At 43.1% G+C, this 12,371-nt stretch overlaps 1 protein-coding gene across 1 annotated transcript in view; it reads left to right on the plus strand.

Moving 5' to 3' along the window:
* Gtf2f2 (general transcription factor IIF subunit 2) overlaps positions 1-12,371 on the plus strand; it is a 115,120-nt gene that overhangs the window by 100,485 nt on the left and 2,264 nt on the right. Inside the window, exon 7 of the mRNA XM_028754257.1 lies at positions 920-1,063. Coding sequence (XP_028610090.1) covers positions 920-1,063 — 144 coding nt within the window. The remainder of the gene's footprint in view (positions 1-919; positions 1,064-12,371) is intronic.

Raw genomic sequence — 12,371 nt, forward strand, 5'->3', positions numbered from 1 at the left:
AGAGAGAGAGAGAGAGAGAGAGAGAGAGAGAGAGAGAGAGAGAGAGACCTAGCATCTTGATTTTAGGTGAATAAGAGGTATTTTACTTTTTATGTTAAAAATTAGAGAATATTATACATGTAAACTTCGAGGACACCTGAAGTGAGATAAAATGAAGATTTAGAAAAAATAATTTACTGGCATCAGCAGTGCGTGTATCTGCCTTTCCTGTTGCCGAGCCTACCTGAGTGTGTAGATGTGAAGCGGCAGCACGGGGTGGGAGGGAGGAGGCTGGTGCTACATCACCATTCTTCACCAATGCTTCCCAGAGTTCTCAGCTGCTAAAGAACCTGCACTGGGCCGGGCGGTGGTGGCGCACGCCTTTAATCCCAGCACTTGGGAGGCAGAGGCAGGCGGATTTCTGAGTTCGAGGCCAGCCTGGTCTACAGAGTGAGTTCCAGGACAGCCAGGGCTATACAGAGAAACCCTGTCTCGAAAAACCAAAAAAAAAAAAAAAAAAAAGAACCTGCACTGGAACAAGCCTGTGGCTAAAAACTCCTACCACTGTTTGTTACCTAGCAAATGTAGTTTACTTCATAAAAGTATCTTACTGTATCTTGATTAATCAGAAACAAAGGAACTGCGTGTTAGTTTCTGGGCAATCCAAGCTAGCCAGGAAGGAAGCCTCCTAGGGGAGAAATGAATGTGTTACATACAGCTTCCCAAGACACTGAGAGTGGCTTATCAACCATGGTTCCAACTGTCCTAGAGCCTGAAAGGCACCAGGAGTCCTGGGGCAGCCAGAACCCCCGCTTCTCAGTCCCAGCCAGAGCTTGATAGCTTGAGACTTTTAAGTGTAGTTTTCAGGTCACTGAGACCTGTTTCCAAATGATTTATTTCCAAAATGTTGACTTGATACTTTTCTTTTGTTTGTCTGTAGATTGAATATGAAAGGAAGAAGAAAGAAGATGGGAAGCGAGCTCGGGCAGACAAACAACACGTCCTAGACATGCTGTTTTCAGCGTTTGAGAAACATCAGTACTATAATCTTAAGGACTTGGTGGACATCACAAAGCAGCCTGTGGTGTGTATGCATTTCTGCTGGTCTTTACACCCTACTTCATAGCGTGGTATTAGTGAGGGGAAACATGATTAGGTTCCCATGCACTCTGCTAGTGACAGAGTCTATGTTGGCACTCAGAAAACAAATCTTAATTAATGCAGCCTTATCTTTTGAACATGTGCTTCATTACTTTAGATTTAAAGTACATTTTAGAGCCATTAAAATGGCTCCGTTTGTAAAGGCACTCAGTTCAAATGCCTGCTGATGCCCAGAGCCCATTGTGGAAGCAGTGACTCCTCTCCTGAAAATTGTCTTCTGACTGTTACACACACAGCCAGGCACTTAAGTGTGCAAGCATGTTTGCACACATAATAATAAAATGTTAGGGCCTGGAGGGGTGGCTCAGTGGTTAAGAGACCAAAGGACTCAGATTTGATTCTTTGTATCTACTATTCTTAACATTAATCTGAGATCTGTTAACCATTTTGTAATCTTTTTAATTTCTGCTAAAATGTCCATGATGCAGTGTTCAAGCAACTCAACTAATGACTTAATTCCCTTTGGCAGCACAGCCTGAGAGACAGCATCAGTGCTAGATTAAAATATTTTTTTTAAAAATAATTAACAAGTTGTATTTTGTCTGGTTTTAATGACGTTTACTTTTACTTTTACATGTAAATGCACCGACATGAAAGGCTATCCCAGTCACTGACAGCAGATAATGTATTCCTACAGAATAAAGCATACACACAGTTAGACACAGGGAAGTAAGCCGAGAGGGACAGTCCAGTAATGCTAGGGAAGCAAGTTCCTAAGTTCCTAAGTTCTTGTTCTTAACATGGGATGTTAGGTTTATTTGTTTCGAATTGAAGGAAAGGGATTGTTAGGATGTCTGTCTGGAGTAGATTTGGTGACTCACTCATCTTTATAATCTTAGTACTCAGAGGCTCCAATAGGAAGATCCCAAACTCAAGGCCAGTGTGGACTTGGTAGTAATTGAAGGCTAAGAGCCAGGGATAGTACAAACTTGTCCTCAGAAAGCCGAGGGAGGAGAAACCTAATACATATGTGCTCTGTCCCCAAAACACTGATTCAGTTCAGACTGTTGTTGCTGATGTTGTTGTTACTGCATTTCACTCTTTGTGTGGGGATGTTTTGTCTACATGTGTCTGTACCTGGGGAGGCCAGAAAAGGACAATAGATGCTGGGCATTGAACCCAGGCCCTCTTAAAGAGCAGCCAGTGCTCTTAAACACTGAGCCAACTCTCTAGCTAGCCCTGGTCAGATAATTATTATGTGGTGGTACTTAGTGAATTTTTGTACTAGATCTTCTTCACTAGTGATGTAGACTGGACCTCAGGCAATCTAACTTAATGAGTGTGTGCAGACAGATTTTCCAGAGAACAGATGGTAGTTTGTATCAGATTCTCTTATGACTTGGAAAGGAAGTCTGCTGTATAATAGAGTCATTTAGAGGCTGCACCACCTCAGCAGCCAGATCCTTTTTGGTGAGGAGGTCTTGCCATGTACCTTCTGAAACTTGCCCTTTGCCTAGACTAGCCTCAAGTTCCTGTTTCTCCTCCCCTGGCCTTCTGAGGACAAGTTTGTGCCATCTCTGGCTCCTCGGCTTCGATCAGTACCAAGTCTGGCCCACAAGAAGTCCTCTGCAGTATTGGCAGTACCATTACTCTGCATGCTGACCTTTCTAATGCCATTGTCTTCACAGTCAGCACCTCTCCTTACCTTCTCCTCTCCTTCCTGTCTCTCTCCCCTCTCCATATCTTACACATCCATCCTGTGGTGCTTTGACTCATGTACATGAGTGCTTGGTCTATGGGAGATGGCACTGTTAGGTTGGCCTTGTTGAAGGAAGTGTGTCACTGTGGGGGTGGGCTTTGGGGTCTCATCTGCTCAAGCCAGGCCTAAAGTGGCACACACACAGTCTCCTGCTGCTGCCTGCAGATGAAGATGTAGAACTATCAACTCCTTTTTTCAGCACTATGTCTACTTCATGCTGCCATGCTGTATAGGAGTTGCCTTGGTCATGGTGTCTCTTCACAGCAAAAAACAAAACCCTAAGACACACACCCCTACCCTACTTTCTTGCTATCTTACTGCCTCATTTACATACCTAACTTGCTGTCAGACTCCAGGTCTTCTACTGCAGCTATAGGCACATGCCACCATACTCACTTCTAGTCTTTTCTTTTTTCTAGTCTGTTTTCTTCCTAAAAGCTTTCATTTCTACAAGCAAACTCATCACAGAGAGAGACTACCCTAGGGTGCTCTTTCTGTCGTATATGTCATAATATATAGCTTATGTGGGCAACCAGAACGGTAGAAGTTTCTCAAAGATAAGCCAGTTTGAAATGGTCAGGCAGGCTGGAGAGATGGCTCAGCAGTTAAGAGCACTGGCTGCTCTTCCAGAGGTCCTGAGTTCAATTCCCAGCAACCACACGGTGGCTCATAACATCTGTAATGGGGATCCGATGCCCTCTTCTGGTGTGTCCAAGGAGAACAACAGTGTACTCACATACGTACAATAAATAAATAAATCTTTATAAAAAAGAAAAAGATTGTTTTAAAATAAAAGAAAAGGTCAAGCTTTAGAACCTGATACAAAGTCAGGAACATGATATTCATTGAACGGGATGTTTTATGTGATTTAGCTTTTAGCTTTTTTTACTCTCTTTAAAAGAGGAAACAGTTGGGGGCTGTAGAAATGGCTTAGTGGCTAAAGTGCTAGCTGCTTTTCCAGGGGACCAGGATTTGATTCTTTCATGGGTACCAGGTATGTGTGTAGCACACAGACAAACGGACAGACAGACAGATAGACCACTCGTATACATGAAATAATTTTAAAGTAATAATAAAAATAAAGCATGAAACATCAGAGGAAATCGGTGATGTTTAATATTTGCTGTTTTTGTCTAGTATTCCTCTATGTTTTATCTCTAAAATAGAAGCACATGTAACATTTCCTTTAAAAAGACAAGCCATTTTGTATGTGTGGGCGCACATGTAGAAACTTGAGGAGAGTTTTGGAGAGTTAGTTCTGTCCACCATGTAGATTCAGTGGATGAAAATCAGGTCATCAGGCTTGCTACAGGTACCTCTACCACTGAGCCTTCTCACCAGCCCTGCATAATAATTAACTCATGATAGACAGTTGAATAATTGGCATACTTTTAATAGAGTAGGTTTGAGCCGCAGGAAAAACTAAGTACAACTTAGTGGCTGTACTTATGTAGTCCTGCTCAACAAACAGTTGCTTCTTTGGAAAGTTAGTGTTCCATAAACAAAGCAGTTACAGCACTGTATCAGCATTTGAGTGGGAGTGGCCAGGACTGGTGGTTCATTTCCACATAGGCCTAAGTAAAGATCAGAATAAATAATAAAGATCTCTGCAGAAATGGCTCAGCAGTTAAGAGCATTGGTTGCTCTTCCAGAGAACCCAGGTTTAGTTCCCAGCACCCACATGACAGCTCACAACTTTGGGTCCAAGGGATCCAGTGCCCTCTCTAGCTTCCAAGGGTACCAGGCATGCATGTGATGAACATACATATATGCAGGCAAATATATGCCTAAAATTAAAATAAATAAATTTGGGGCTGGAGAGATGGCCCCATGATGAAGAGCACTTGTTCTTTTAGGGGTCCTAGGTGTGATTCCCAGTACCTATATGCTGGTTTACAATGTCTGTAACTCCATTTTTAGGGTATCTGATGGCATACATACATAGGCCAAATACCCATTCACAAAAAATGAAAGAATCTTTTTTAAGGCCGGGCGGTGGTGGTGCACGCCTTTAAGCCCAGCACTTGGGAGGCAGAGGCAGGTGGATTTCTGAGTTTGAGGCCAGCCTGGTCTACAGAGTGAGTTCCAGGACAGCCAGGGCTACACAGAGAAACCCTATCTTGAAAAACCAAAAAAAAAAAAAAAAGAATCTTTTTTAAGGATTTGAATAAATATAAGTGAACAAAACATATATATATATTAATTATTTAAGTGAAATTTGGAATCAAAAGACTGTATAGTATTCCTCCAAGGATAAAATAGCTAGAGAATTTGACATAATGTGCATCTTTCCCAACAAACCTAAAAATTTTCAAGCACATCCTACTAGGGGTCTGTGAATTGGTGGTGATTTTCAATTACAAGGAGCAGAAACAAACTGAATCTAGCATCAACAAAAATAAGACTTATTGCCTCGTGTTGCTGTTAAGTTCCAGAATATGGCTTTAGAGATAGCTTGAGCTAGTTACCAGTATTTTCTAGTTAGGACTGTTCCTTCCACTTGTTCATCTTTGTTGTTCCCTGTATCTTAAGCTCTGAACTGCACATCCTGGCCTCCAGCTTCAGTTCTTTTTTTTTTTTTTTTTTTGGTTTTTCGAGACAGGGTTTCTCTGTGCAGTCCTGGCTGTCCTGGAACTCACTCTGTGGCCTCGAACTCAGAAATCTGCCTGCCTCTGCCTCCCAAGTGCTGGGATTAAAGGAATGTGCCACCACTGCCCTGCCCAGCTTCAGTTCTTAAAGATAGCATAGAGACAGCTGCTTTCTGCCTAACAGGCCCAGGGCAGTGCTGCGGCTTGGACACAGTTGTTCTAACCTCAGCTCAAGAGGAAACTCAGTATTGTTTCCTAATGTTTATTCCAGCACATAGATAGATCTGTGGACAAGCAAGGAAATTTTTTTCTAACAGTGAAATACCTTTTTAATGAAGAGAGAAAATGTGTTTTTCTCGAAATATAAGATTCCTTTCTGCTTTTTACATAATGTCATTGATCATGATCAGGTGTGCAGAAAATCGAGCACAAGCTTGATGTTGGCTTGCTCAGCACCTGATCCCAAGGTAAAAGTGGGTCTTCTCCTGGTTACCACTCAGTCCAGAGCACACTGTCGGTTACCTGCCGAGTGTTGCCGTGCTGCATTCTGTCTGCAGCTTGCCTGCTTCGCCTCATCCCTTTGTCTGTTTTTAATAGTCTTCAGTTCCCATTCCTTCAGTTCTTGAAGCTAGTATCAATAATACGAGATTTTTCCAATAGAGTGTATTAATTAGTAACAGTCCTTTTTGAGAATCATTATTTCTGATTCATGAAGAGGAATCTTAATTAAGTTTTAAAATAGGAAATGTTGCACTAAGATAAATAACTGTTGACTATAAGTAGGTAAGTTTTAAATAATTTACAAAATGTTAATGTTTCTATTGAAGAGATTTTTGGTTTTATTTATTTTTTTATTTTATTATCATTATTATTTGTGGTAGAAATATAGACAATTTATTAAGGAAGAGAAATATACTATTAAAAATGGAAGCAGCTTGAGTACTGCTCAGTTTGAGATAGGATCCCGTAACTGAGGTTGGTCTAGAACTGACTGAGGCTGGGTCTGACCTGGAACTCTGGTTCTGGGGGTTGGACCCTCCACTCTATCCTGGCCCTGCTTTAACTTTGTTTTTTGAGGCAGGGTCACACTAGGCTGTCCAGACTGCCTTCAACCAGAACTGTAGTTGCCCTTGACCTTGATGCCCTCTTGTCTGCTCTTCCTGAGGTTAGGACTTACAGGCATGTGCCAACAGGCTCAGCTTCTCATTGTTTCTGATTTTCTGTGGGGTTTTTTTCCTCACCTCATTTATGAATGAGGTCATATTTTAAGATAAATTTAGTAACATGTCCAAACAACTCAAGCTTATATAGAAGTAGCTACATGGGTGATAGTATTGAGGACAGATGTCCAAGAAACAAAATTGTGGATTATTTATGTGCAAAATGTAAATGAAATGTCCTATAGCTGGTTGCCCAGAATAAAGAGTGTGTGTGCCTATTCTTGCAGCGACCAGAAGAGAAGGCATCCACTCCCTTGGACTCGACATTTATCTGGTTGTGAGCTGCCTAGTGTAGGTACTGGGAACTGAACATGGGTCCTCTGGAAGGGCAGCCTTCTTAACTGAGCTGCGTTTTCACTCAGTTTTAAAGAGTAAAGTAAAACTGTGAGATCATTAACTACCCTCTACTATTTTTTTAGTTTCCAAACAAGCTGGAGAGGCAATTTTCAGGCTTGCTATCCATACAGAAACAATTTTCTTTAAGAAAGAGGCTTGTTTATGTTGGACTCTGTTCAAGGAACATTAACAGCAAAGAGAAAAGGCAGCCAGGGCTCTGCATCTGTGGCCTCCCAGTCCCACCTCAGCTGCCTGAGCGAGTCTGTTGCAGCATCAGACACCCTTATTTCTAGACTGGAACCCTTGTAACTTTAATTATTGATAACATGTAGAGCCACACACCTAAACTGCTGGGCTGGAAAATTAATTTTTCTTTCTTTTTTTCACTGTGTAGTCCAGGCCAGCCTTGAACTCAGTGAATAGTCTAGGCTGTCCCCATATATGGCTTCCTTCCTGCCTTGGCCTCCTAAGTGCTGGGACTATAGATGTTTGCCAGCACAAGAAGTTTTATATCAAATTATTCTTCCTAATTTAAAGCCTTTGTTTGCAGAATTAACTCTGTATGGAACTGTACAGATCAGTGTACCTTAGTATATTGAAAGTCACAAAGCTATCGCCACAGTGAGCTTTAGAGCAGTTTTACATACACCCCCAAAACCTCCTATCCATTAGCAGTGACCTGTTCCCAAATCCTAGAGAACTACAGACCTGCTTTCTGCCTCCACACATTGTTCTGAGTAAGAATTCATACTCAGCTATTTTTTAAAATAAGTGCTGTTTTCTCCTTTGTTAAGACTTGGCTGGGGGCTGGAGAGATGGCTCAGTGGTTAAGAGCACTGACTGCTCTTCCAGAGGTCCTGAGTTCAAATCCCAGCAACCACATGGTGGCTCACAACCATCTGTAATGAGATTTGATGCCCTCTTCTGGTGTGTCTGAAGACAGCTACAGTGTACTCATAAATAAAATAAATAAATCTTAAAAAAAAAAAGTTAATGATTTCAAGGATATATAACGTGTTGGTTTGGTCCCAAATTTAAACCAAAGTCCAAATTTAGAGCCCAAGTCCAGCCTGTTACATATACAAGTAACTATTCCAATACTGTCTTCAATACTGTCTTCAACCAAAGTTAAAGGAGCCACTTCTAATCCCAGCATTTGGGAGGCAGAGGCAGGAGGTGAGCAAGGACCAGCCAGGGCTATATACTGAGACATTGTTTTAAAATTAAAAAGAAAGTGAACTTTATCTGAACCCCTCAGACCTATAAGGCATTTGCCACTGCCAGACAGATGAGGCTTTTTTAGCACACAGATATTAATGCAATAATTATCTGGTTTTTCAAGGTTTGAGTAAAATGTAGAGTCAGGCAGGGCTTTATTCTTTGACCATTTCATTACTCATCTGTCAGCGGCTTAGAGTTTTCAGAGGAAGAAATACAAGCAGTGGGAACCCAGAGAAGACACAGGATGGGGGTGGGGCAGCAGTGAGGAGGAAAGAAGAGAACTGCAGCCCGTGCTGCACAGAAGCCCCCAGCACCACCTTCCCTCTCCTGTTCACAGTTTATTCTGTCGGAAGTAGTGGGAGCATCTGCTCCTCTCTCACTGTTTACTCCTAATGTGTACTTTGTTTCTTAATGAGCAAGCTTGTCCCTCACAGTCACTAACTGCTTCATTAGTAAGTCCTTTGTTCCCTTGACATCTCTGAAAGGAGTCAGCTTACTCGCACAGAAAAGTCTGTCTGTAACAAACACCCTTCCTCTTGTGGTACCCCATAATAAGATGCACATTCCCCCATGTGCCACCTGGGGCACACATATTGGGCACTTGGTTTAAGCTTTTAGGGCCAGTTTTGTGACTAGATGCCAAGCAGGGTCTGTGATTAACTTACTGAAAGCATTTGGAGTGGTAATCTGCTCCCTGTCAGAGATCTTCTTAATCAAGTTCAGTTGATTTATTATGATGTAAATAATGCTTATCACTGAAATGTCTGACAAAAATGCGGATCAATCCTCTTAGGTTGGCAGAGCTGGAGAAGAACTGCATTGGAGAGGCTAGGGTGCTAGTCAGCAGAGGAACTAAATCACAGGCCGCTTGTGCCTGTCCTAGGCTTGGGAGTGGTCAGGAAATCCATTGGCCAATCCTAACTTCTTAACCACCACAGTTTTATCTTGAGCCACAAATACAAAGCCTGTCCTGCTCCTCTGGCCCCTGTGGTAAAGTACGCTTTGCTGCCTCCTTAACAGAAGCTGTGGCACTTTGCTCTGCCATCGGTTACCTCCTACACATCCCTTTGATGCAGCACTGAGGCTGAACCAGTGTTAGAATGATGTACTGCATCGTGGCCCACACGCTAATGAGAAACATCACAGGGCCGTGTGATAGGAAACTCTATCTGTTTCTGGTGTCCTTTCTGAAATGCAAGTACTGAAGTGGGGAAAGTAAGTTGGAAACTTGCTCAGTTTTTAAGTGTGCTTTTTTCTGCACAGAATTGCTGTCAGTTGAAATGATCCAGTACCCATCCTTAAAGAACACCTATACAGGTGGGGGCAGTGGCCCTTCCCAGTACTTTCTACTGCAATTCTATGTCTGTGGCTCTCACTGTGCTTGCCTTTGTGTATGCCATGTCTCTGCCTGGTCTGTTTGGCAAGGAAGACATAGTCAGTGCTGGAGTAAATACTGGGACAGGTGACAAAGGGGAACACTGGCTGGAGAGATGGCTCAGTGGTTAAGAGCACTGACTGCTCTTTCAGAGATCCTGAGTTCAATTCCCAGCAACCACATGGTGGCTCACAACCATCTGTAATGGGATCCGATGCCCTCTTCTGGTGTGTGTATCTTTAAAAAAAAAAAAAAGAGAGAACAAGATTAACAATTTTCAGCCCTCATAAAACTTTTAATATTTCATCTCTCCATTCACTTTGTCTCCAACATTGTTATGTAGTCAGATATGCTTTGTTGCATACAACTACAGCAGAGCTTTTCACAATGTCACATTCAAATTCAGAACAGAACGTGCAGTTCACTCACTTTGTTCCTCAAACTGGCCACTGCCTGTTCCAGGGAGAAAACTCTAAAAATTCCAGAAGTAAAAAGAATTGGAGTTCGTGGAGCTCATTTCTACAGACCTTCTTAGGACCTCCCCAGTCTCTGCTGCCTAATCAATTGTGCAAGCATCCCTACTCAATCAAGTAGTGCAGGTGCTGGGATTAGAAGATGAGGCCCTGAAGTCAGCCTAAGCACAGAAAGAACCAAAACTGGGTTATCACAGAGACTGGGGCCCAGGAGGTTCGTAGAATGTTGGCCAGTGTGGAATGGATTCTGTGGTTGAGATGACTGCTGAGGAAAATGGTTCAGCAGAAGTGACATTGAAACCTCAACATAAAGGCTAAAAAGGTGAGGTGTGAGGAGCAGGGTAAGCATCACAGGGAGGAGGCACTTAGCATGCGGACCCCGGAAGCACATAGTGGAGAATGGCAAATGGGGGAGAGGCAAGGCAGAGTGGATGGCCCTGAAGGAATGAGATTAGACTTGCAGACAGGAGGGACAGCTTTGAAACAGCTCACTATTGTTTGTGGTGCTAGTTGGTTTTATGTTAACTTGACACAAGCTAGAGTCATCTGAAAGGAAGGAGCTTCAGTCGAGAAAGTCTCCGTAAGATCCCTGAACAGGTGACCCTGGGTTCTATAAGAAAGTAGGATGAGCAAGGCATGGAGAGGGATACAGTACAGCACCCGTGACCTCTGCATCAGCTCTGCCTCCAGGTTCCTGCTCTGTTTGCATTCCTGTCTTGACTTCCTTCAGTGAGGGACTAAGATGTGGAAGTATAAGTCTAATTAACCCTTTCCTCCCTGGCTTGCTTTTGGCCATGGCATTTCATGATAGCAGTTTTAACTGTAGTTAGAATATCTGGACATGGTTTTTTTTTTTCCTGTTGCTATTACTTCCTCTCCAAACACTGTGCCTACTCCTTGCTAAGCTGTTTGGTTTGGTTGGAGTAAAATGTCTTTAGTTGTGGTTTGAAACATCCTAAGAATGAAGGAAATTTGAAGACAGCACCCTGCAGAGTTGTGGCCTGGCCAAGTGCTGTGGTTCTGTGTTTTGTTAGTTGACCAGGTCAGTAGACTATGGTCATCTCATCCCCTCCTTGTAGTAAGTTCTTGTGCTGCATTTCCAAAAGAAAGAGGGGTGCATGGGGACAACCGGCCTGTAGAGTGAGGACTTTGTCTCTTAGGTTGTGAGCCCAGCCTCTCATGGCTGAACCATCTCTCCATCCCAGTGAAGACTTTCTTACTGTTTCATGTTGAACACTTTCTGGCTTTCTGTTTTCTTGGCCGAGATTATGAATAAGCATACAACGTAAGTGAGAAGAGCTGCTTTCCTCAGGCTGCTGAAATGCTCCTGGTGATTGCTGTGTATGGAGCCACTGCTGTGCGTCCACAACTGTGTGATCGTTTGTGCAACAGGATCTCAGCAGCCTCACAATGAACCATTCTTTGGAATTTTACAAAGATGTCATTCTTGGCACCTAAACTGAAAATCATTTGTGCCTAACCCATCATTTTCCATTTATGAGTCCAGTTTAATTAGAAAGTAGTTTATGAACAGTGTCCCATTTTTCAAGTGTAATTTGAAATAACAGATGGCAGATGTGCACATTACCTGCTTGCCCAAGCCTTTATGCTTACTCATTCACACTCATGCCTTTAGTAAAGCCAACTATAACTATAGAAGGTGTGGGAGGCAGGCAAGCCGCCTGGGAAACCCAGGCCTCATTTAGTTCGTTGCTGCCACCTGCTGGGGCCTCTTTGCTGGAAGGCTGTCCCTTAGACAGAGATGCTAGCATTCCAAGGACCTCACAGAGCTCTAGTTTCTCAGCTGTTAAATTTCTAGATGACAGGCCTAGTAGTAGTGTTGCTTGCCTTTAATCCTAGCACTCGGGAGATGGAGGCAGAGGCAAGCTGATCTCTGTGAGTTCGAGGCCAGCCTGGTCTATATAGAGAGTTTCAGGACAGCCAGAGCTACAGAGTAAGACCTTGTCTCAAAAAAGAAACAAACTTCTAGATGGCAGCCTATCTGTGGATTAATGGATAGTGCTGCATTATTTCAAATCAGCATAGGTAGGGATTTGACTATTTGGTAGCATGTGATGTCCTGTTCTGTTGAGGTTCAGAGAGCAAGGGATATCAAGAGCTTAAAAATCCTGGTGTGTCAGAGGCTGTAACAGCCTCAAAACTGATATTGTGGATCTTCAGAATCAGCTAGGGACTTGGACAGAGAAAGAAAGAGAGAGGGAAGGAGGGAGGGGGGGGGGGGGGGGGGAGGGAAGGGGGGGAGAAGGAGAGGGAGAGGGGGCGGAGGAGGTGAGGAGGGCGATGGATGAGCTGAGAGGG

The sequence above is a fragment of the Grammomys surdaster genome, unplaced genomic scaffold (genome assembly GCF_004785775.1).
Source record: "Grammomys surdaster isolate TR1022 unplaced genomic scaffold, NIH_TR_1.0 125985, whole genome shotgun sequence".
NCBI lineage: Eukaryota > Metazoa > Chordata > Mammalia > Rodentia > Muridae > Grammomys > Grammomys surdaster.